Below are 25,240 nucleotides of genomic sequence, written 5' to 3'. Positions count from 1 at the left end.
TATGAAATGTCTAGCATAAGCAAATCCACAGGCACAGAAAGTAGACTGGTACTTGCCAGGCACTGGGGTAAGCGGGGAATGGGAAGTGACTGCTAATGAGTATGAAGTTTCTTACTGGGGGTGATGAAAATCTACAACTGATTGTGATGTTGGCTGCACAACTCTGTGAAAAAAACAACCAAAAAAAAAAATACATATATATATATATATTTTAGACAGAGTCTTGTTCTGTCATCCAGGCTGGAGTGCCGTGGCACAATCTTGGCTCACTGCAACCTCCACCCCCCGCGTTCGCATTCAAGCAATTCTCCCGCCTCAGCCTCATGAGTAGCTGGGATTACAGGCGCGCCACCACACCCAGCTAATTTTTTGTATTTTTAGTAGAGACAGGGTTTCACCATGTCGGTCAGGCTGATCCGAAGTCCTGACCTCAGGTGATCCACCCGCCTCGGCCTCCAAAAGTGCTGGGATTACAGGCGTCAGCCACCACACCCGGCCTCCGTGAAAATATATTAAAAACCATAAAACTATTCACTTTAAATGGATAACTGGGCCAGGGGTGGTGGCTCACAATGATAATCCCAGCACTTTGGGAGGCCAATACAGGAGGATCGCTTGAGCCCAGGAGTTCAAGACCAGCGTGCGCAACATGGTGAAACCTCATCTCTACAAAAAAACATAAAAATTAGCCAGGGGTGGTAGTACACGCCTGTAGTCCCAGCTACTCGGGAGGCTGCGGTGGGAGGATCACTTAAGCCCAGGAAATCAAAGCTGCAGTGAGCCAAGATCACCCCACTGCACTCCAGCTTGGGCGACAGAGAGAGACCCTGTCTCAAACAAACAAACAAAATTAAGGAGAATTGTATGGTATGTGAATTATATGTCAATAAAGGTTTTGGTTTTTTTTTTTAAGTCTGTAAAGTGCTGGATCTTTAGGTTCCCAGGAAAGCCCAGGATAGGTGAGGGAAGTCACAGGAAGCTGAAGGGGGCTTATTATCATTCCACTCACCCCCCCCCCCCCCCCGCCACCGCCATGACACCTGGTCTTTCCAAACTGATAACCTCAAGTCATTGGTAAAGGATCCATTACCAATGGAGAACAATAAAGGAATGACTATTTTAAACTCTCAGGCAATAAAAAGTACCCAGATCTCTCAAAGGCCTTAGCCCTGATACTCTTACTCTACAGGCATTTAGAGAGGAAAAAGAAGAGATGGTTCTTTTTAAACTAAGCTTGAAACAGTCAATTTTAGATCACAGTCTTCTAGAATAATAATAGCCACATAAACATATAACGTGGGTCATGCTTCAAAAATGGGGCCAACACAAGGTTTGCATGAGTGAACCACAAAGCTAAATTGCACAGACACTGCCGACAGGATTCCTTGAACAGATGCACAGTAGAGACGATGCTGGCCAAGAGAAGGTAGATGATTTCTCATTTGCAAAACCATAATCAGACATCTTCAGAGTTCTGGGATATTTTAGACCTTGTTAGGAGAGGAACAATCTGGTAGTCATCTAACTCACAAATAAATTCTTTCCACTGCACAGTACATGGATGGCACTTCTTGGGCTGTCGGAGATAGAGAGGAGCCAAAATACGGTTAAAAATACTGATGCTCATTTTTTGAAAGAAAAATTCTCAGCACTTCTGCATCGCGCTGTGATTTAAAAGTGTTTGTGGTTATATTTTCTGAAAGAGTTTCCTTGAAAAATGACAGAAGGTCTCTATCTCACAGCCGTCCTCATAAACAATCCCTTTGTGAAAATCTTAATTTACATACAACAGTGAGAACAAGGATCCTGTGCTAATTAAGGTCTGGGGCTGGTTAGCAAATTGCTATAATTGTATATTCTCTAGCATCCTGTCTCTGAAAACACATCCATACCCAGGCAAATCTCAGCAAGAATGATACCGTTCAAGATTTTAATATCTTGGGCTTCCTTCCGCTGCATCTGTGCGTGTTTCCAAGTCTTTCATTCCCTTGTGCCGGTGACATTACACAGACATTTTTAAAAATGGTTTCAGCTTTGGCAGGCTGGCATCCACACACCACAAGCATTACCACAAAACGCACACATGGCAGGATCAAGACGCAAGCAGCCCAAACAGGGGAGCCTTTGTATGGAGACGTGAATTCAACCCGCAGAGTACATCATTTCTCAGGCTGCAAATCCCTGGTCTTCAAGGCGCTTGTTCTGACTCACACATGGTGAGGCCAAATTCTGCAATGAATTGTGCCATGGCCAGTGTCGCACAGGGAATGCAAAATGACAGCCCTCGGCTTCTTCTGACCCAGAAATGTGTTTTGTTGGGTTCACACATGATCTTTAGAGAAGCCAGTCTACATACACCACATTTCTAAATCAGGCAGTTTTACAGGGGAAAAGAAAATCCCAGCTAGCCACAGCGGGTGATATTCCTGCTGGTCAGCAATCAGATGGAGGCACCCTCCCCACTTTGGCACACTCTCCCATTCACCAAAGCTTCCCTTCCCCCTGCATCCCCAGATGCCAGCCACAATCACTGATCTACCTGTTGGGCCCCTTCAGGCATTTGACTTGCAACCCTTGGAATACAGGTCATGGTTAAGTACAAAGGTTTGAAATCTAGCGACCTTAAACACTCTTACCAAAAAAAAAAAAAGGTTTAAAATCTAGGGACCGTAAACACTCTTATCAAAAAAAAAAAAAAGGTTTAAAAACCAAAGGGCAGGGTGTGGTGGCTCACGCTTGTAACCCTAGCATTTTGTAAGGCCGAGGTAGGTGGATCCCTCGAGCCCATGAGTTCAAGACCAGCCTGGGCAACACAGCAATAACCCACCTATATAATTAATAAATAAAGATAAAACCTGACCCTAGTTCCATCCCTACTTTGACACTTCCTTAATTCATCTGAGCCTCAGTTTCCTTAACTGTAAAATGGGAATGACACACCCACATCATGGAATTAGTATGAGAATTAAATGAAGTAATTTGCATATCATGCCATGAAGTACTCAGAAAATATCAGCCACGCAAACACACCTGGCATCGAGATGGCACTTCCCATTCATGTAGGAGCATCTTTCAGCAGGATCATTACCCTCGGACACAAATGTCAACCTGACATCCTGAAAGCTCCAAAACTTCGTCTCCTGAGAGCTAAAACGCTCTACTAAATGCCAAGGCTGGCATAATGGCAATGACTGGCTTGGGAATTACTCAGTTAATAAGTGAGTACATGTCAAGGGGAGAGGGGCGTAAAAATTGAAATTCAGTTAGAGAAACTGAAAGGTCACAGGGACTAGATGTAGGAATAGGACTGAGGAATTGCGTACCAATTACTGTCAGTTTCTAAGTTTCCCAAGGAGAGGACGGCTCAGCGCCTGTTTTCTAACTGCAAGTAGAGAAAAACACGTTGCCAGGTTCATAAGATGGTAGAGGGGTCACCTTATCTCCTTTTGAGGAGCCAACTCTTTCCCAGTGGGGACAGCGTTGGTGGGTCCAGGGGTCCAGGATATTAGCCCTTCCCTGGCCAGAGGGCAGAGACGTGCACGTGGACTTTGCGCTATTGTCCCTGAGGAGGCTCCGGGCTGGCTCTACTTCTGAGAGCGGCCTGGACCTCCAGCCTTCCCACCAATGCCGTGGGAGCAGCTTCACACCAACAGACCACCTGCAGTCCATCCCTTTCCTGCTCAGAACCGAAGGACCCTGACCCGGGCTATGTCACGGGGGAACAGAGTCCCTCAACTTCCCAAGAAAAGCAGGCTGGAGGGGAAAAAAAACATGTTCACGGAGCCTGGAGATCATCCCACTGTGGACGATGAGATCACTGAGACTGAACAAGAGATAAGGCTTCATCCCGGTCAGCTTCACAGAATCATATTTTCACCATGTAGACTTCAGCTCTGGGAACCTCAGCAACCCCGATCATAACCCCAGGCCTTTGCATATTAAGCCAAGTGGCTCCACACAAAGGTGCGCCAGAAACAGAAGCTACCACCACCAAATGCCACAAGAGCTCGGTTTCACATACTGACAATCACCCCAGGGAATCTTTGGGGAAAGTTCTCCCTCAAAACAGGGTGACCCCTTCCCCTCAATGATTCCCTACCAAAGCAAGAATTCCCAAGCACCTGAGAAAATTCTTCCAAATACCTGCAGAACAGCTTCTTCAAATGTTGCAGAGGCCAACAGGACAGGAAGCTTGCAGGGAAGTGTAAAGCACCGGACTAGATGGAAAGAAGCTAATTCCTATCTGGTCCCGAGCCTGCCTGCTGGGCAACCCTACACAATTCTTTCCTTTTTTTTTTTTTTCTGAGACAGAGTCTCGCTCTGTCGCCCAGGCTGGAGTGCAGTGGTGCGATCTCGGCTCACTGCAAGTTCCATCTCCCGGGTTCACGTTATTCTCCTGCCCCAGCCTCCTGAGTAGCTGGGACTACAGGTGCCCATCACCACGCCCGGCTAATTTTTTGTATTTTTAGTAGAGACGGGGTTTCACCGTGTTGGCCAAGATGGTCTCGATCTCCTGACCTCATGATCCGCCCGCCTCGGCCTCCCAAAGTGCTGGGATTACAGGCGTGAGCCACCGCGCCCGGCCCACAATTCTTCACTGTGCCCCCTCTGAGCAGGGGGTCTTCCGGGCATGGTTTCCTCATCTGCCTCCAGACCTTCTTCCTAGAGGCTGCAAGTGGGGGAAACGGCAGAACACAGTCATTCTCACCACCTGACAGACCTAGCAATAAAAATTCACTGTCTCTAAGTTGATGCAAATCAGCTAACATTTTTGAGCAGCCACCCTGTCCCAGGAACCATTCTGAGTACTCTATCTGTGTAAGAAAAGTTCATCTTAGCCATAACCTTCTATCTTTATCATCTCCATTTACAAAAGGAAACTTAGCCACAAGTAATAACTCAGCTAGAAAGGGGGCAAGACAGAACCAGGAAATCTGGCTCTAGAAGCCAGGTGTTTTTTGTTGTTTTTTTTGTGAGATGGAGTCTCACTCTGTCACCTAGGCTGGAGTGCAGTGGCATGATCTCAGCTCACTGCAACTTCTGCCTCCTGGTTTCCAGCGATTCCCCTGCCTCAGCGTCCTGAGTAGCTGAGATTACAGGTGCCCACCACTATGCCCGGCTAATTTTCTATTTTTTGTGGAGATGGGGTTTCGCCCTATCAGCCAGGCTGGTCTCAAACTCCTGACCTCATGATCCGCCCGCATTGGCCTCCCAAAGTGCTGGGATTACAGGCGTAAGTCACCCAGTCAGAAGACAGGTGTTTTAAATCTCAATGGCACCGGCCTCTCAAATCAAAGGCATGGTGGTCCAGGTGGTCCAGGTGGTCCAGGTGTGCTTAAAGAGGGAACTTGAAACCATGGTGCGCACTTACAGTCCCAGCTACTCGGGAGGCTGAGGCAGCAGAATCGCTCAAGCCCAGGATTTAGAGGCTGTAGTGTACTATGATGACAAGAGCACTGCACTGCAGCCGGGGCAACTCAATGAGATTGCACGTATTTTGGGGAAAAAAAAAAAAAAAAACAAAGGCCAGGGGCGCGGTGGCTCACATCTGTAATCCCAGCACTTTGGGAGGCTGAGGCGAGTGGATCACCTGAGATCAGGAGTTTGAGACCGGTCTGGCCAACATGGTGAAACCCCATCGCTACTAAAAATACAAAAATTAGCCGAGCGTGGTAGCGCATGCCCCAGTTACTCAGGAGGCTGAGGCAGGAGAATCACTTGAACCCAGGAAATGAAGGTTGCAGCGAGCCAAGGTCGAGCCACTGCACCCCAGCCTGGGCAACAGAGCAAGACTCTGTCTCAAAAAATATTTTTTTAATGTAAAAAAAAAAAAATACAGCGGCCGGCATTCTAGCAGAGTAACAAATAAGAAAATACAAAGTGAGGACAAAGGCTATAAACAAAATCAGAGTGACGGAGGAACCCTCTGGATGCTGGAAATGTTTAATTATCTTGATCTGGGTCATGGTCCCACGAGCGTGAACGTGTGTTAAAGTTCATCAGACTGTACACTGTAGATCAGGTTAAAATGTACCACAAAATAGTAAACGAACGGTGGACAGTAGAAGCCAGCCTTCTCACTGTTGGATTAGGACGTTACAGAGAACCAGGGAAGAAGGCTAGAATGATCCATGTGGTAATGGGAAAAGGTCGAACTAGAGAATGAACTCATGTTTAGCTGATATAGACACAGATGGACACATGTAAAAATGTTTACACAGTATGTGTATATATCCTTCTTTGTTGTCCACTGAGAGAATCTAGAAGCAAGGTGGCTCACACCTATAATCCCAACACTTTGGGAGGAGGCCGAGGCAGGCAGATCACTCGAGGTCAGGAGTTCGAGACCAGCCTGGCTAACATGGCAAAACCCCATCTCTACTAAAAATTTAAAAATTAACCAGGCATGGTGGTGCACACCTATAGTCCCAGCTACTTGGAAGGCTGGGGCAGGAGAATTGCTTGAACCTGGGAGGCAGGGGTTGCAGTGAGCTGAGAGTATGCCACTGCACTCCAGCCTGGGCGACACAGTGAGACTCCATCTCAAAAAAAAAAAGAGAGAGAGAGAATCTAGAACAAAGACATTCCAGTAGCAATGAGCACAACTGGCCAGGTGCAGTGGTTCATGCCTGTAATCCCAGCACTTTGGGAGGCCAAGGCAGGAGAATCAGAAGGTCAGGAGTTCGAGACCAGCCTGGCCAACAGAGTGAAACCCCATCTCTACTAAAAATACAAAAATTAGCCAGGTGTGGTGGTGCACACCTGTAGTCCCAGCTACTCAGGAGGCCGAGGCAGGAGAATCATTTGAAACCAGGAGGCAGAAGTTGCAATGAGCCGAGATCGTGTGCCACTGCACTCCAGCCTGGGCAACAGAGGGAAACTCCATCTCAAAAACAAACAAACAAAATAAAAAATGAGCACACTTAGTGCCCAGATCTTGGCTTCTAATATTATTCTCCAATAAAAGAAACCAGGATCCACCCACCGGGTGCGGTGGCTCACACCTGTAATCCCAGCACTCTGGGAAGCCGAGCCAGGTGGATTGCCTGAGGTCAGGAGTTCGAGACCAGTCTAGCCAACGTGGGGAAACCCCTTCTGTGCTAAAAATACAAAAAAATTAGCCAGGCATGGTGGCACGCGCCTGTAACCCCAGGTACTCGGGAGGCTGGGGCAGAGGAATTGCTTGAACCTGGGATGTGGAGGTTCCAGTGAGGTGAGATCGTACCACTGTACTCCAGGCTCCGCGACAGAGCAAGACTACATCTCAAAAAAAAAAAAAAAAAAAAAGGAAAGAAAGCAAGCAAGCAAGCAAGAAAGAAAGAGAGAAAGTAAAGAGAAAGAAAGAAAGCAGGATCCACTGAGAAATGGATGATTTTAGGGCTGAGGCAAAGACATACAAAACCAGCCTGGAGGCCGGGCGCGGTGGCTCAAGCCTGTAATCCCAGCACTTTGGGAGGCCGAGACGGGTGGATCACGAGGTCAGGAGATCGAGACCATCCTGGCTAACACGGTGAAACCCCGTCTCTACTAAAAAATACAAAAAACTAGCCGGGCGAGGTGGCGGGCGCCTGTAGTCCCAGCTACTCGGGAGGCTGAGGCAGGAGAATGGCGTAAACCCGGGAGGCGGAGCTTGCAGTGAGCTGAGATCCGGCCACAGCACTCCAGCCTGGGTGACAGAGAGAGACTCCGTCTCAAAAAAAAAAAAAAAAAAAAAAAAAACCAGCCTGGAGCATCTTATAGTGCCAGAAGGCAAGAAAGTGCTCAATAATGGCTGGGCTCGGTGGCTCAAGCCTGTAATCCCAGCACTTTGGGAGGCCGAGGCTGGCGGATCACAACGTCAGGTGATTGAGACCATCCTGGCTAACACGGTGAAACTCCGTCTCTACTACAAATACAAAAAATTAGCCGGGCGTGGTGGCGGGCGCCTGTAGTCTCAGCTACTCGGGAGACCTAGGCAGGAGAATGGCGTGAACCTGGGAGGCGGAGCTTGCAGTGAGCTGAGATTGTGCCATTGCACTCCAGCCTGGGTGACAGAGCAAGACTCCGTCTCAAAAAAAAAAAAAGAAAAGAAAAAAGCAAGTGCTCAATAAATAAATAGGCTGGCCTGGCATGGTGGTTCACACCTGTAACCCTATAGGAGGCCAAAGTGATAGGATCACTTGAGCCTGGGAAATTCAAAACCAGCCTGGGCAACACAGCGAGACTCCATCTCTACAAATAAAAAGAACAAAAAAAAGCCAACTGTGGTGATGCATGCCTGTGGTTCCAGCTACTGGGGAGGCTGAGGCAAGAGGACTGCTTAAGCCCAGCAGGTCAAGGCTGCAATAAGCTGTGATTGCACCACTACACTCTAGCCTGGGCAGCAGAACGAGGCTGTCTCAAACGAACAAATAAACCCCACAACGATGGAGTCTGTCAAGGGGACACAAGAGCCAACAGAAAGAGCTCCCAACTGCCAAAGCTGGAATTATTTGAGCAATAAAATAAATAAGTAGTACTGGATTACAATCCACAGTATAAAGTAACCATCCCAGAGTCCACACTGATAGAGATAAATGACTGAATAAATACATAAGGGAGAAGAGACCAATACCCCATACAGAAGAATTCTAAATTTTTATTTTTTTATTTTATTTTATTTTTTATTTATTTATTTTTTTTGAGACAGAGTCTGACTGTCACCCAGGCTGAAGTGCAGTAGTGGAATCTCGGCTCACTGCAACCTCCGCCTCTTGGGTTCAAGTGATTTTTCTGCATCAGTCTCCCAAGTAGCTGGGATTATATAGGCATACGATGTTTGTATTTTTAGTAGAGATGGAATTTTGCCATGTTGGCCAGGCTGGTCTCCAACTCCTGGCCTCAAGTGATCTGCCCACCTCGGCCTCCCAAAGTGCTGGGATTACAGGCATGAGCCACCACGCCCAGCCCCGAAATAATTTATGTCAAGCCTCTGCTTTCGAGGAGGTGGAGCATAGCTCTTCACTCTTTAAGTGTGGGTGACACCGTGTGACTTCCTTCCAAAGAGCAAAGGATGGAAAGAGAAGAAAGCTCTACCACAGCCAGATGGTCATGGTCAACATCAACAATGATAAATCTTTTTTTTCTTTCTTTCTTTTTGAGACAGTCTCATTCTATTTCCCAGACTGGAGTGCAGTGGCACGGTCTTGGCTCACTTCAACCTCCACCTCCACACCCTCCACCCTGGGTTCAAGTGATTATCCTGCCTCCGCCTCCCAAGTAGTTAGGACGAGAGGTGCCTGCCACCACACCCAGCTAATTTTTACATTTTTAGTAGAGGCGGGGTTTCACCATGTTGGCCAGGCTGGTCTCAAACTCTTGACCTCAGATGATCCTCCCGCCTTGGCCTCTCAAAGTCCTGGGATTACAGGTGTGAGCCACTGCGCTGGGCCAACAGTGATAGCTCTTATTAATAACACATACCCTTGATGTGATATGATGAAAATGGCATTTTACCCTATGTAGTCTTCTTCCTCCCCAAAACCCATAATCACTGTTTACCAGTCTAATCACGAGAAGCACATCATAAAAATCCCAACTGAGAGGACATCTACAAAATGCCTGACCAGTATTCCTGAAAACCGGTAAGTTCAACAAAAACAAGAAAAGTCTAAGAAACTGTCACAGCCAACAGGAGCCCAGGCAGACAACTAAATGTAACAAGGAATCCTGAGTGGGATTCTAGAACAGAAAATGGACTTTCGTGGAAAACCGAAGGAAATCTGAACAAGGGATAGCCTTTAGTTGGTAATAACATATCAAAATTGATGCATTATTTGTGACAATCACACCACACTAGTGTATGATGTTAATAGTAGAAGAAATTGTGTGTGTGGAGCCAGGGGCTAACATGGGAACTCTTGGCACTATCCTCAAAATTTCTCTGGAAATCTAATAGTACTCTCACATTAAAAGTTCATTTTAAAAACATAGAAAATTGGCCAGACATGGTGGCACGTGCCTATAATCCCAGCACTTTGGGAAGTCAAAGAGAGAGGATCACTTGAGGCCAAGAGTTTCAGACCAGCCTGGGCAACCCACCACGACCTCATCCGTACAAAAAAAAATTTTTTTTAATTAGCCAGGTGAGGTGGCGTGCACCTGTAGTCCCAGATACTCAGGAGGCTGAGGTGGGAAGATAGCTTGAGCCCAGGAGATTGAGGCTACAGTGAGCTATGAGCCCAGGAGATCAAGGATACAGTGAGCTATGATCATACCAGTGCACTCTAGCCAGGACAATGGAATAAGACGTTGTCTTTAAAGAGAAAAAAAAAAAAAATATATATATATATATATATGTATATATAAAAAACAGAAAATGACAAAATGACTCCTTCAGACTAGGTGGCCACCAAAAGCCTCCTTGAGGAGCCACCATCTGAGGTAAGTCTGAGATCACAATGAGAAATGGGCAGCCTGCTCCCGGCAAAAGACACACAGGGGCCCCAAGGAAGGAACCAAGAGGAAGGAGGCTAAGGAGCTCAAGTGAAGAAATGGCACAAAGAGAACAGAACGTCACAAAGGAAACAAAGGTAAACAGGGCTGGCCCAGGTAGGCAGGTCACGGTGACTTCAGACCTGAGTGGAAGGGTACTGGAAAGTCATCGGAAGGAGTTAGCAAAACAAGACAGAATCCGATCCACTTTTTTTTTTTTTGAGCCGGAGTCTCGCTCTGTCCCCCAGGCTGGAATGCACAGGCGTGATCTTGGCTCACTGCAACCTCCGCCTCCTAGGTTCAAGCAATTCTCCTGCTTCAGCCTCCCAAGTAACTGGAATTATAGGCACACGCCACCACGCCCAGCTAATTTTTTCATATTTTAGTAGAGACAGGGTTTCACCGTGTTGCCCAGGCTGGTCTCGAACTCCTGAGATCCGGCAATCCACCCGCCTCAGCCTCCCAAAGTGCTAGGATTACAGGTGTGAGCCACCGCACTCAGCCCACTTTTTTTTTTTTTTTTTTTTTTAACAGAGATGGGGTTGTGGGGGGGGGGTCTCATTAAGTTGCCCAGGCTGGTTTGGAACTCCTGGCCTCAACTGATCCTCCCACCTCAGTCTCTGAAGTAGATGGGATGATTGGCATGTGCCACTGTGCCTGACCCCAATTCACGTTTTTGAAGCATGTTCTGGCTGCTGAGGGGAGAGGATAGGAGTAGGAGAGAAGAGAGAAAGAGACAATGGTCACTCAGCTTGGTCATGCTTGGATAGAATCTAATCCAACACCCCACATCACAAGTACAAAAATGAAGGGACAGAGCCAGTGTCCAAGCCCCCTGGGGAAGGTAAGCAGCAGAACAGGGACAAGACCTCCACCTCCTGGCCCCCTCTCTTCAGTCCCTGTCTCCTGCTGGACCACATTTGATTCTGACCACAACAAGGGGGCTGAGAAGTGGCTGAGAGGCACGTGCTCCTGCAACATCAAAAACACCTCTGCGAGAAGGTACCTTCCTTGCTCTGAAGTCCCTGGTGGCTCAGCTCTCTTCACCATCAATGGATCTGAAACCTCCTGCCACCCCGCACAGGCTGGGTCGCGCTGTGATGAGGGGGCAGCAGCCCTCTGCCTCCACCCAGCCTCCTCCTGCTGCTCCCCAGCATAAAGCACCCACCCAGTAAGCCAGGCCTTCCCACCTGGGGTGCCTCCCCTCCTGTGACCACTGCCAGAGACCAGAAGCCAGCTCTCACTTCCCAGGTCCCAGCCTTGACTACTGGACCCCCAACTTTGCCCCAAAATGACATGCTGTCTTTTTTTTTTTTTTTTTTGAGATGGCATCTTGCTCTGTCGCCCAGGCTGGAGCACAGTGGCACTATCTCAGCTCACTGCAACCTCCGCCTCCCGGGCTCAAGTGATTCTCCTGCCTCAACCTCCTAAGTAGCTAGGATTACAGGTGTGTGTCACCATGCCCGGCTAATTTTTGTATTTTAGTAGAGACGGGGGTTTCACCATGTTGGCCAGGCTGGTCTCGAACGCGTGACCTCGTGATCGCCCGCCTTGGCCTCCCAAAGTGCTGGGATTACAGGCATGAGCCACCATGCCCGGCGACACGCTGTCTTAAAACAATCCTCAAAATGCTTTTGGTTTCAGACGCCTTTAGGGAGTCCCTTTGTGCAACACTCTGCAGCCATATGAGAACCTCCTTCCGGTAGTCTGCAGTAACCCTGTCCAGCCTCTTCCTCCCTCCCCATAACCCCCAGTGCAAGGCTGTGTGTTCCAAGCAAGCACACAGTGACTTGTTGAAGGAATGAAAACACCTTGGTACAACCATTAAGTTTGGAGATGAGCCTTTTCATCAACCAAAGATACAAAAAACACTCCAGTAGCTCATTTGTAAAAGCACCCTGAAGGTAAAAGTGAATAACTGCTTCCTTTTGGGAAGCCTCATAAAACCTCTTTCACACAGACCAAATGAAAAGCACCAATCCCTCAATTAGAAGATATTCAGGAGTCTACTCTAGGCTTGTGAATAAACGCATAAATTGTGTTTGCCCTAATTTGCTAAATTTTGAACTAAATGCAAACACTGGCCCCGGCATCCCAGCAAGCTCTACATTTGCTTTTTATCTCTAACCCAAGACCACCACTTTCCAATGAAGCAGGCTGACTTCATCCCACTTCTGGGATTCCAAAGAGGCCTGTTGTTAAAATCAGAAAACAAGCGGCAGCTAGAGGCTCTGGTGGCTTCCAGAACATGCTTTATTTAAACCATGGCTTCTGAAAGTCACCCTGCGAAGAGGTAGCCAGCCACCCTCCGTCATGACACACAGGTAAAATTCACTGTCAGGACACTGACACAGACACCAGGGAAAGAAAACCAAAAGGAGGAGAGTTCTCCATAAATTAGGTTCATCCATCAAAAAATCTTATATCTGAAAATCCAAGAAGAGTTACAACGTCGGCTCAGAGAGCCACACTTCACTGCTCTACAACAACAAAAAGAAATTCCAATTTCCTCCTTAGCTCTAGAATAGATAAACCAAGATTTTTACTCACCTTTGGAGCGAGTAGAGATATCCATGCCCTCTACCACCTCCTGTTCTGTTTTTATTTCCTCTTCAGCCAAGCTGAAACAGAGCAAATTATGTTCATGTTTAGGAAGGCTGAGAACTGGCCCCATGGGGGCAGCTATTGGGAAGTTCTAGCGACAAACCCACCTTAAAGACATTCCCTCATCCTTATACAGGGCTCGGGGAAGGAAACCCACACCTGATTTCAACAAAGTGTGAAGAGTCCTAAAGGAGTTTTTTAAGACACTAGGTTGGTTGTTTGTTTTTTTTTTTTTTTTAAGTCAAATTACTATTCCAGTTGTCATGCTATTGGGGAATGCAAAAGGCAATTTTTTAGACACACAATTACAACCTACCCCTGTGGGCCAATGAGAACCCAGCCTTCAAATAAACAAGCTTCTCATTGTTAACACAGGGTTCAAAGGCAGGGAGGTTGGAGGTGTTCTGCAGGGTATCCAGAATTCTGATCTCTGAATACTTCAGGGCAAAGATTAAGATTTCCCACACCTCCCCCTAAATCTTACAATTCCCTGATGAGGCAGGAATATGAAAAAAAAAAAAAAAGATATAGGTTAAATTACAAAGCAGAAGAATATGCCCAGCTAGAAGCTAAAGACCTGGTCTCAAAACACTGAACCGAGGAGCACTGATTCCAAGAATCAGACCGGGGTCTCCACACTTCCAACACCCTGAATGCTTCCTCTCTACAGCAGGCAGGGCTTACTACTGAGTTGTGACTAATTATCCCCCACTACAAAAGTGGAATGAGGAAGGATTATTCAAAAGACAAAGGCTAAGAGTGGAGGGTTGGGGAGAGAAGCAAATAAAGCAAGCCCCTTTGCTGGGAGGGTCTGTCACCCAGAACATTCTCTCTCTCTCTGCTGGAACTGGAGTTGAAAGAGAGCCGGCCATATGAGATCTTCCTCCTACAGAGAACTCACAAGCTAAACCAAAGGAAAAAAAATAGAGTTATGCTTTTCATAGATGCAAATGGTTTGAGGTGCTAGAACTTTCCAAACATTCAGGCTGACACTGAAGCCAGGGATTTACTCCAGAAGCAATTCCATCAGACTGTGGTTCCACAGGAAGAAATGGGTGCATCACCAACTGATATGGTTGGAATTTTCCATTTGGAAGACTCAAAGCCAGGACAGGAAGGAGGCTGGGGAAGAGAGAATGTCCTGCTTGTGTTCCGTGGTCTGGGACTGTGACAACGCAAAAGGCCCAAAAAGACAGCCTCATGTCTCAAACCCTAGTATAAGGGGAAGATTTTAGGAGAGTTCCATGTTAGGAGGAGAGGATTTGGGATGGGAGCTAGATAGAAAGGAAACGATTATAGTTCAGAGTTAAATTATAGGAGCTTGGAGATGAAGAAAGGTAGTTGGTTTTAAATGAGAATATTCACACATTTAGCACTCTGATGCTGAGCCCCGTTAACAATTTCATTTACACAGCATCTGTAAAGAAAGCCTGCGACACAAATCACCAAAGAAACAACCGACATGTTGCCACAAATGGTTTTCATCAGGAGAAAGCAGCCTGCTAAATTTAAACACATCACTTATATGCAATAATACAACGGTGATTTATTGAAGGTGATTTCAGCACTAATGCTTTCTATCCCAACTTAAGGAGAAAACATTCTCAACTCAGAAACACACTCCGCCTGAAACACACACAGGTTGTCCAACTGGATGCTGCTGATGGGTTCTAGCTTGGGGTGACTGGAAATACATCTTAACAAAAAGCCCCATGCAGCCCTCGGAGATGGGTAGACAGTTCACTTCAAAGGAACAAATAGCAACCTTGATCTTTTCTAGCAACTAGAATTCTGTTTCCCTCTCTAGCATGAAGTATGTGAAATTCTAAACTTCTTGAAACTGATCCCATATTTTGAGTAATAGAGAAAACGCTAATCTGTGATCCAACTGAAATCTACAGTGGTGAGGGAAACAATTATGCAGAACTGAGCCCAAAAAACCCACTCGAAGGATTTCTGCAGCGATGAAAACATTCAAAGGTGTATTGATCATGGAGGAAGGCTGCATTCAAGGGAACAATTATTTGGCTTGTAACAGCCTAGAGGAGCTGAATACTTCAGGCAGGAATGCTGCTGAGAGACAAGGAAAATGCAAACTAGTTATGTGGTGGGTATTTGCTTCTGAGTTTTAAGATAATCAATGCTGGAGCAGAAGAGAGAGGGAAAAAAAAGTTAAGTTGTTTTATCTTTCCAAGCATTACAAGTGGGCACCATAATCACCCAACTTTAGCAATAGCACCACCAGCTTTAGCACAAGATTTCAAGCACAACAATTTAAGAAAACCATCTTTTTCACAGATCAGCAAACCATCTTTTCAAAAGGAACCCATGCACACACATGCACGCACACAATAACTTGTATTTGGCTAAAGGAAACTGCAGTGTCTATGCATTAAAAGGAGGGAGGAAAAAAAAAAAAACTTCATTTACAAAAGCAAAGACCAGAATGCAAAATTAGTCATTTTGAATAGCCACATCTAAAGGGACTTCCTTTTTCCTATGCCACTGATTTCGGTTTTTGTGTGTGTGTTTTTTGTTTTGTTTTGTTTTTTTTTTTTTTTTTTTTTTTGGTTTAGTGTTAAGAACTAGTATGTTATTAGGAAAAAAAAAAAAAACATGAATATTACATCAAAAGTAGTGGCAAGAAAAGATCTGTACCTGTCTGAATTGCCCCACTGATGTTGGTCAATTTCGGTTAAGAACTGTTCAGTCATTTGGGGGAAGAAAAACAGTCAAATAATTGTTAAAAAGAAAAGGCAGCTGCATCTGGAGAAAATACTTTGAACTTCTGTCATTAATACATTAAAGTCTTAGAACATAGACAGCTTATTTCCTTCCATATCTGCTAGCTTCCAGCAACCCTGATGATTTAAATCAAAAACAATGGGACAACAAGCTCTTGTTTCAAACTGACATTACTTTTCTCCCTTTAAAGGTCTGTTGAGGAAACTGGAGGCCGACTAAAGAAAAAGGGTAAAATTAGCTGAAAAACAATTTCTCACTCCAATAGGAAAACACACCATCAACTAGTTAGATACATTGTATACACCACCACCTCTTACACTCACATTTACCCAAGTCATTTGCCTGTAGATTTCACAAACTGATACATTTCAGGCAATTCAAAGAAATAACAGTACCTGCAAAGATAACCAAGACCACCCCATCCCATCCCAAAAAGAATAAAAGATTTCTTTCCCAATGCCTGAGCAAGAAAACCTATGCTTACTTCTTAACCTGCATGCACTGAAAAAAGAGCAATTAAAAGTTGCAGATGAACTACTGCACCTCCAGGATGCTTTAAGCCTTCTGATTATTAATTCTGAGAACTCAGGGATGGTCCGTAATTCCCAGGAATCTCATCTCCTCAACACTTCCAAGAGAGAGAAAAAAGCAAGCATCTAGTTTTGACAGAAAAATGCCTGGATACACAATGCCCACATATTTCTTTTCCCCAAGTGCCCCTACTATTTGACTTTTAAAGAAGAATATCTAAGCCATCTAGAATATATAACCAACATGCACAAGACTCTGGTTCTACAGATGAGGATCATCGCACAGCAATTCAAGAATCATGCATCATTCGAAAGGACTTTTCCAGGTTTTTACTTTCATTCAAAATACCAAAATGGTCCAGGCTGTAAGAAATATTTAATCCCCAAGGCATAACATCTTCCTCTTCTAGATTATAAAATAGTGAACATCAAAATTAAAAACCATGCTTCCATAAATCTGCAATTAATTTTTTAAGAAATTGGGGTGGGGGGGAATGGTTAGCAGAGCAGCTTTATATAAGCACTCACCTAAAACAGGCAGAGTCATCGGTAGCTAAGCTATTTATGCAGGATTCTTAAAATGGCGTCTGGCAACACTGCCTCATTCCTGTGTTGAAGCTAAAATGGTAGCAGTTTGTTCAATAGCTGTAGCTCTTGTTTAAGCAGCCCTGCTAGTTTCAAAGCCACCTTCCTAAATACCAGAACTAGGAAAAGCTGAACCAAAGGACACCAACAACCCAACGTTTAGAAGCTTAAAAAAAACTCTGCAATGACAGGGAGAGTTTGTGAAGTCACAGGTTCCTAAGGAAAAGCCTTCTCTTGTAGATCCTGAGCTTTCAACATGAGGCTCTGTGATGAGGCCCCCTTGCCCTCGAATTAGGTGGGTAGAAGGTTAGGAATTGTGCAGCCCCGTGGCACAGACTGCAGACGGACAGGTGTCTGTGCAAACACAAAAATGTTCCCAGGAAGCAGGCTGGGGGGAGGCGAGGAGGAAGCCTGGTCCCCCTTCTCTTCTCAGTCTATTAGAAACCAGCTTTGCATCCATACCAAAAAGGTGCTAGGTAAAATGAAAGTGCTTCAAGGACAGCAGGCATCTGAAAAGCCAAGCTAAAGGGCTGCACCTCAGTCTACAGCCAAGGTAAAATAAAAAGGCTGTTTATAAGCTTGCAAACAGCCACCAAATACCCAGCCCTCTGAAGCAGCCAGTCCTAAGACAGTTAACATCAAGGAAAGACAATCCGAGTCTGCAGAGGAGAAACACAAGGAAAACATTCCCTTATCCAATGCACAGGATACTCACAAATTAGATTTCTGACCACCCCCAACAGAGCCTGAGAATTAACAATGGGTTTTGCAAAACCCGCTTTCAGAGGCCGAACTAACAGCCTGAGTGAATAACGTCATTTACTGTTACAGGTCTGAGCATTGGCCTCAGAACTCCTCTGGTGCTGGGAGTGAGGAGTTTCAAGGTGACTGCTTTTTAGCTCCAGGGGAGAAAGGAGGGCACAGTGCCCAAGGCCATGCCAGGGCAAGGACAGGCCATTGGCCCCCGTCGGCCGGTAGGTAGGTAATCGGGATGGGGGGGGGGCAGGCTGGCAGCACACTGGCTGCAGAGCTGGCATGGCCACTGCCTGCTTGTTTGTCTGCAAGGAGAGTGGGAAGTAGGGGGGAGGGCAACCATAATCTTAGCAACCTGAGCCAAGGGTGAACCCTTGCTCAGATTTTGCATTTTAAGAGTAACCAAAGGGCTTCGAAACATATTCCCTTTTTAAATCTCTGCTGTTCAGTAGCGAAGGCCCCTTTGAATGTATCTTTCTTTCCAGAGTCAACCAGAGGCAAAGCCAGATTGAGGGTTCCCAGGCTGACAAATGTCTGCTGCCTCTGCCACAGGAGAGAGAAGGGAAAAGAGGGCAAAAGAAACAAAGACATCACACATTGGAAGTGGCTGGACTTTTAAAAACCTACCTTTGCCTCAGGGTTTTCTAGGTTACGGTCACCCCACTTCCTAAAAAGTGTCTCCCGTCCTCATATTTAAGACCTGATGCAGTCTCCCCACTGGTTCTCCCAGGGAAAGAAAAGGGGGAATGTTTTGTTTAAAATAAAAGAGGTTACAAGAAAGAAAGGAAAAAAAGCTATTGTTTTCATCCCTAATTTATAATCCAAGAGGCCCCCAATTGTTTCTTTCTGACTCAAATCTTTGAGCTGTTAATTATAAAAGTAACTGGACTTGGCGCCAACGGGCTAACTATGATCAGGCTCAGCAATTAGAAAAACTCTGTAGAAAGTTTACTGAGTGATTATATATAATTAATTCCTAGTTACAGACTGAACACTGACCATTTTCTGGAGCTAATAAAAGCAGTTACTCCCCCTCCCCCACGTGAATGCCACTTAATTTCCCAAAGCAGAAAGTGAATCCATCCTGGAGGGTCTTGAAGGAAAAAAAGAAGAGGAATCAAAAGCTTCAGTGTGTCTGTGTTTGCTCCTTGCAGCTGTGTATCCTCTTTGGGGACTGAGGAGGCAGAAGGAAAAAGGAAAACAGCCCAACATTCTGTTCCTCCCTCTGCAATTTACAAACGTGGCAGAGAGAACATTCTACCTTGATGAGAAAAAGAAGGGGGGTTGGGGGGGAAGAAGGGAAGGGAGATGACCTAGGAATGGAAGGTAGGAGACTCTTCTGTTTGGCAGATCCGCTTTTCCTAAAAGGAACAAAGATGGTAGAAATTTCCAGAAGGCCTGTTCTTAGTTCAGCCACTGTAATTGTCAATCTTTAACCTTTCCTCCAAGTCTATTGGTTTAAAAGCTAGAGGAGAAGAACCCCATTGGGCTGCTCTGGGAGCCAGTACTGCCGTCCCTACCTAGTCCTGCTGCAATGCAGACATTTTTTTCCCCTTTCCTGAAACTGGAAAATAATGCTACTTTGAAAGCAATTAACTTTTTACAGACTCATGCTTGGTAGGGGTCACAGTACCAGAGGAAAAGTGGCTAGCTTGGTCCAGTGTTGGCAACTTGCTGGGGGCTGTACATCTGAAAACAGATCTTGGCTCTCCAAACCTGTGGGAGCCATTTTAATGCAAGCTTTTAGAGGACAAACGCCTTGCCCTTAAGTTCCCTTCCAGCCCAACAAACACAGTATTATGCAAACGTTGAAGGCACCAAACCAGGAGTCTTATGATTAGACACTGCTTCTAGGGAGGCCACAAGAACCTCAATATGTAATTTCCATTTACAGCAAGGAGATAAGAACAAAGAAAATAGCTGAGTGTCTAAACTTACTTGTTTGGGGCAGTGGCACTGTTCAGTTTTAAGTATGTAACATCATTAACTGCCTGCAGTTTTACTCTAAGAAGCTAAGCTGGCCTGCCTTGCACAGACTTTTTTCAACTTAGAATGTGGTACGAAACGTTTCTCCTGATTAAATGAGCCTTTTTCCAATTTGGTGTCAGAAAGTGGGCTACTGCACACTCATTTGAAAGAAAAAAGCTTACTGACTCCATAAAGTTGACATAACACAGCAATTGAATATATTTCCTGCATTTACAGTCACGTCAGATTGGTCTCCAAGCTGAAAATTTACGTACTGAACTTCTAGGGAAATTCTAAAGGTAAGGCTAAACAAGACTCTACTTTTCCCACTTAACTTCTAGCTGCAGCCTTAAGAGGTCAAGGGAAATGTAAAAAGTGACAAATCTTATGTGGGGTCAGCATGCATACAGATGTGTGGATGAGACCTGAAAAAAGGCCAAAATGTGTTGGTCAGTGAGTCCTGAATCAAACCCAGTCTGGTGGCAGATGAGATTTTGCACTATACATAAGTCCTAAAGCATGAGCACACTGACACCACCACCCCCCAGCACACACATACCACCACCACCACCACCACCACCAGCTTCTGCCCCACCAATGTTTTTAGGGCTCTGCAACTCTAAGAACAAGCAGTTTCATTACATTTCACAAGCACATCACCTACTCACAGTTTGAATATCCAAACAAACCCTATTAAAGGTCTAGAGTCAAGTCACAATGAACTAAACACTTCTCCCCTGACTCAGGGTAAACAGGAAGTATAATCTTCAATCCTAGCTGCAGGTTATCAGGGAAAACAGTGGATTCAAACAGTCACCTAAAATCAAGACACTCTTTAAAAATTTATTATTTTGTTCCTGCTAATGAAGCCCCCAACTCCTGCAGCCAAGACCCCCTATTACAAACAGACCCCAAATGTTCGCAAAACTCTTCAAACATGGTCACAGAGGAAATGGATTGCTTTACTTACCCAACAAATGTTCAAGCAACCGTCTCATTTTTCCACAGTTAGGAAGAGAGAACAGGCTGGCAGATTTGGGACTTGATCAAAAAGGAAATTTTTTTAAACAGTTACATGGTATTATTAAAAACACACAACAACAACAACACCACAACCCAACAACTGAATATGGAATGCTGTCATGAGCCACAGACATGATTTTATTTCCTCTACACTCCATCACACAGGAGAAGAGAGGAGGATACAATGTATAAAAGGGACAGGAAAATGAAAACAAGGATAAAAGGTAACATTAGTTCCTTGAAAATCATGCAAGAGTAGAAAACTAAGGGATTCAGAATCCTTGCAGATTTTTTCTTTTTTTTTTTTTTTTTGCAGGATGTTGTCCAAGATCTCTCTCCCCACACCCCCCAGTCCCCATCCCTACTCCAAAAACTTCCTCCAAAACCTAGAAAACACTTTCAGAAACATTTGCTGGCTGTAGGCTGGCTTGCAGCAACCTAAGTCAGGAAAACAGGCTGAACAATGTAGTTTCAAGTGCAGAAGCTCTGTAGAATAAGAGAAGACCGTGTACAGACACCACCACCCACCTAGGCCCCAGGAGCTAGACTCTCCTTAGCACTGCTCTGCTGAGGGTTCAATTCTTTTGCAAACACGCTCCTCTCTTGTCAAAACTTATCCAGCCTTCCCAGAACCTCTTTGGAGAGGCAAACTTGCCTGCTCTGCTGTCTGCCATGAGCTCTCCTTGGAGAGGAGCCTGTTTGCTTACCTTCCATTTTCTTCCCCCAGCAGGGCATGTGGCAAAAGAGAAGACAATAGTGCAGGGGTGGGGGGGGGGGGGGGAACTGCTCAGAGAGAGAGAGAGGGGAAGAGAGAGGGAAGAGGGAAAGAAAAAAGAAGAAGAAGAAGAAGAAAAAAAAAAAAAGCTTCTTTTTTGGCATACCAGGATCTAGCTTCAAACTCTTCCAGAAACACCATGCCCTGGTGGAAGGAAAGGTGTGCCAGGCCCTTGCCAGTTTGCAAAATCAAGCTATGGCTAATGGCTACTGAGCCATGTGACCCAAGAAAGCAAAAAAATTCTCTCTAAACAGTTCCAAGTTAACATAAGTGCTCTGGGGGTGAGTGTGGCACGGCCAGCCACAGAGAAATCACACTGCTCGCCCACAATTCGGATGTCTCAGAGGGAGGGGGAAAAAAGATGGTTAAAAAGTCGAGCTTACCTCTGTGGATGCATTGTTAACACTGTGTAATGTCAATACTTATAAAACATGGAGGACAGGCTCCTAGTTCTCACAGAAAAAGGGTTTGGCACTTCGGCTGATGATCTGGCCGCCTAATAAAAGCTCATCCCCGATTGGCTGCCCTGGCAAATCGGAGTGTAAAGCCGCCCCGGATTGGCTGAAACACTTCCTGAGCGATTATCTTTGTGAGGCTCGGGTGAGCAAGAGCCATCCTGTGCATAGAAAAAGACAGGCTAAGCTAGGCCTTTTGCAGCAAGAAAAACTTGGGAAAGGGGCCCCCACACGCACTTCTCGTGCACCCTGGCTAGATTTCCCGGCACGGGCCGGCCAGGGCAGCCAGCCTGACCTGCTCCAGGGAAGCCTGAGGACTGGAGGCCCCTGGGAAGGGAGTTTCTTGGGGACTGAGAGAAGGGAGAGAGAGTGGGCTGGAACGGCTCACCCTCACCTGCCCCCAGAGAAACGGCCCTTGTCCAGGGAGGAAGGCCAGCCGTTTTCTAGAACAGTCCAGCAGGGTGGCTCTCCAAGGGGAAGGGGAAGCTGGGGAGTGGGGAGTCCCACGGAAACAGCCAAGGGGGCCAGAAAAAGGGGCTTGAGGCAGGCCTCTGAGGAGCTGGGGAAGCAGGCAGACCGGGGGAGCCACGAAAAATCGGCAGAGAGCAGCCCTGGCTTCTCAGAGGAGAAGTAGCTGCTGAGGGGAGGAGGGGAGCAGAGTGGTCAAGTTTGCATAGTCATTGTCCCCATGCCTCCTTGCAAGGCAGGCCAGAGAGCCGTGGGCCTCTCGCCCTGCTTAGCCAGTCCTGCGTGCAAAATCAACGTGGGTTCCTGCCTCCCTGCCACGATGCCAAGGGGGACCCCTCTCCGTCCTTACCCTAAGAAAAACCCAAAGCCCTCCTCGCAGGCCACATGCCTGGATCTACAAACTTCCCTTGCCTCCCGGCCCCTCCCCCACGGCCGAGGCCTGCTAAACCTGTCAGTTAAACACAAATCTGACTTCCGTATTAGCCTGCGATGCCTTCGGCTTCCTGCCTGTTAACCCTCTCTCGGACTCCGGGCCTGGCTGGGAAAAACTAGGCCTTGAGATCGCAGCAAAGGCCTGTGGAAAAATACCAGCTGCAGCTCTCCCGGCAGATGCAGAGAGAGAGAGAGAGAGCCGCTGTCTCTCAGCCTTTGCTTCCCAGGGAGGCGTGTACCTTGTGAATCCAGGGCACAGGCAGTGCCTCTCGGGCTGAGAAGCCATTTCAATCCAGAGGGAGACAGAAAGATGGCACGCTCAGCCCGGAAACAAGAGCCCCCATTATGCGTCAGGCCTACCCCCATAGGTCAGCCCTTCCTGCCACAATCATCCCTGTATGTGTGTGCCTGGGGGAGTTGGGCCCTCCTCGGTGGGCAGACAAATCCCCTGGGCTTCCTGAGGATTCTTGCTTCCATTTATTTGCACAGAGAACGGCTTCTTTTCGTCCCCCAAGGCAGATGGAACAGCGATTTCACACACAGCCCTCCATTTGGCAGCCCCCCCACCCCCATCTCTGGCACCACTCCCCAGTAAAATATTAACTGGTTGTTCAGAGCTGCTTATCATTCTACCCACTTCAATTGCGTTAGGAGGTCTTTGCCGGTCTCCTCCCTAAAGCTGCCTTTGCAGTTGGTCTGTACCCAGAGATCGAAAAGGACCTTAAAATGTCCAAGTTTTCTTGCTTGCTTTCCTTCTTCAGCATTTTAAATGACAAGGTGCTTAATTAACAGGATTTTTTAAAACAGCAAGCTGGAACCACAGAAGCTAAATAAACACCATTCTTTAGAGGCTGGAGAAAGCTTCCAGAGTTAACGCAGCCATATGCCAGGAGGCATAACTCTGGAGCAATAAAGTCTCCCCTCTCCTCCTAAAATTAGGACTTGTGGGCTTTCTTGTCCCACACGGTTCCCACAAAGAAAACGAAGAGCTGATGGCTTGCTTTCCCTGCCCTTCCAACCCCCACACGGACAACAGATGCCCACTGCTTGTACATAAATTCTTCCTGGCCGGGAATCTCATATCAAACAGGCTCAGGAACGAGCTGGGAATTGAAACTCGCTCTACTGCAGGGCAGGACCCAGGCTTTATGAAAACGGACAGGATGTTGCTGTTGTTACTGTTTTAGACTGCTGAGGCCAAGCTGCAGGGAGGGACAGTTCCATGGCCACCCAACCTGACAAAGCTCCAGCGCTCAGGACAGCAGGCCTGGGCCTCACCAGAAGGGAGGGGCCTGCTCTTCCTGGAGGTAGAAAGCTGCATGGGGAGACCAAATGGGAGGAGGCGAGAGGTGGAGGCCACAGTGAAGCAGTGCGTGCTCGGTGCTCGCCCTCCTAGCTGTGTGGGCAGCGGCCCTCCACCACCATCCCATATGGAATGCTGTTTGTTTCTGCGGGTGCTGCTTTGAGGGGAACAAACAGGACTGTGGGGTTGGTGGCAGATCTGGCATGCGGCTAATTCCACGAACCAATGAGGAAATAAAATATGCCGCTGGTGTGCGTGGTGGATTTTAACCTGGGATTAAAGCTTGTTGCATAAGCAGCTACAGCATCCTCCCCGCCTCCCTCCCTCTCTCTGATCACTTGATCACTTGAAATGTTTTCTGGGGCAAAGAGCAGGAAGCTGCTGGCTTATTCTGGCAGCTCTGCTCTGTTTGAGGAATGCTGTTGGCATTCGGGTAGGTCTGAGGTTATCTGGAAAACAGCAATTCGACTGGGGACAGACACAAAAGTATGGTGGCAGATGGAATCCTGGGAGGAACACAGATTGAAAAGAAAGCCTGGGGCAGAGGCCTATGAAGGGCTGGTCCTGGGCTTGATGGAATGTGGCTGATAAGCAGGAAATAAAACCAAATGTTGCAGGTCTCAATCTAGAAATCCATTCAGCAGCTCCTCTTAAAGCCCCACTGCAGTGAGTATCCCAGCAGCTACTTCTAAATTAGTGCTTTACATAGACTGATTCCTGAAGTAGGTGACATTGTTAGAAACCTGGAACTAAGCCCAGAGAGGTGAAGTGAGCTGCCCAAGGTCACACAGCTGGGAAGTGCCAGAGATCAGACGTCCATCCCCGTTAGCACTTCACATCCCTAAACTCTGTACTTTGACCTGACTCTAAAGAAAGAAGCAAAAGCAAAGCTGAACCCAGCACAGCAGAAACAAAGAGGCTAAAACCTACCAACAGCAACTGCATAATCTGTGTTTTATTTTAGGAGGTAGACCAGTTTTGTTTGTTTTTCGATACAGTGTCTCGCTCTATTGCCCAGGCTGGAGTGCAGTGGCGTGATCACAACTCAGTGCTGCAACCTGAAGAAGACCAACCCTATTGAGGTGGGTTTTCAGTACTGAATGATGGCGCTGAAGGGAACTTTTAGATTAGACTCATTCAAATGCCC

The 25,240-nt window shown here is 46.6% G+C and overlaps 1 protein-coding gene and 1 long non-coding RNA gene across 12 annotated transcripts in view; one reads left to right on the top strand and one right to left on the bottom strand.

Moving 5' to 3' along the window:
* The window catches only part of ZMYND8 (zinc finger MYND-type containing 8), a 148,597-nt gene extending 124,264 nt beyond the window's left edge, over positions 1 to 24,333 (bottom strand). For 2 of the 11 annotated variants that reach the window (XM_025398364.1, XM_025398368.1), the window contains exons 1-3: positions 21,819 to 22,051; positions 20,608 to 20,678; positions 13,003 to 13,073 (exon numbers count right to left, since the gene is read on the bottom strand). In XM_025398364.1, the coding sequence (XP_025254149.1) occupies positions 13,003 to 13,027 (25 nt within the window). In that variant the 5' untranslated portion in view covers positions 13,028 to 13,073; positions 20,608 to 20,678; positions 21,819 to 22,051. Of the gene's footprint in view, positions 1 to 13,002; positions 13,074 to 15,001; positions 15,130 to 16,344; positions 16,430 to 16,859; positions 17,048 to 17,631; positions 17,669 to 20,607; positions 20,918 to 21,541; positions 21,667 to 21,818; positions 22,052 to 24,178 lie in introns of those variants that run through there. The other 9 variants (XM_025398371.1, XM_025398372.1, XM_025398367.1 and 6 more) reach the window with 8 other exon arrangements.
* On the top strand, positions 17,216 to 19,780 carry LOC112632605. Its single transcript, XR_003121416.1, has 2 exons — positions 17,216 to 17,890; positions 18,155 to 19,780. It is a non-coding gene; the product is annotated as an uncharacterized LOC112632605 (long non-coding RNA).
* Positions 24,334 to 25,240: the final 907 nt, after the last annotated feature.

The sequence above is a fragment of the Theropithecus gelada genome, chromosome 10, assembly GCF_003255815.1.
Source record: "Theropithecus gelada isolate Dixy chromosome 10, Tgel_1.0, whole genome shotgun sequence".
Taxonomy (NCBI): domain Eukaryota; kingdom Metazoa; phylum Chordata; class Mammalia; order Primates; family Cercopithecidae; genus Theropithecus; species Theropithecus gelada.
Note: the sequence above shows the minus strand (reverse complement) of the source record. Positions and strands in the feature narration are given on the sequence as shown.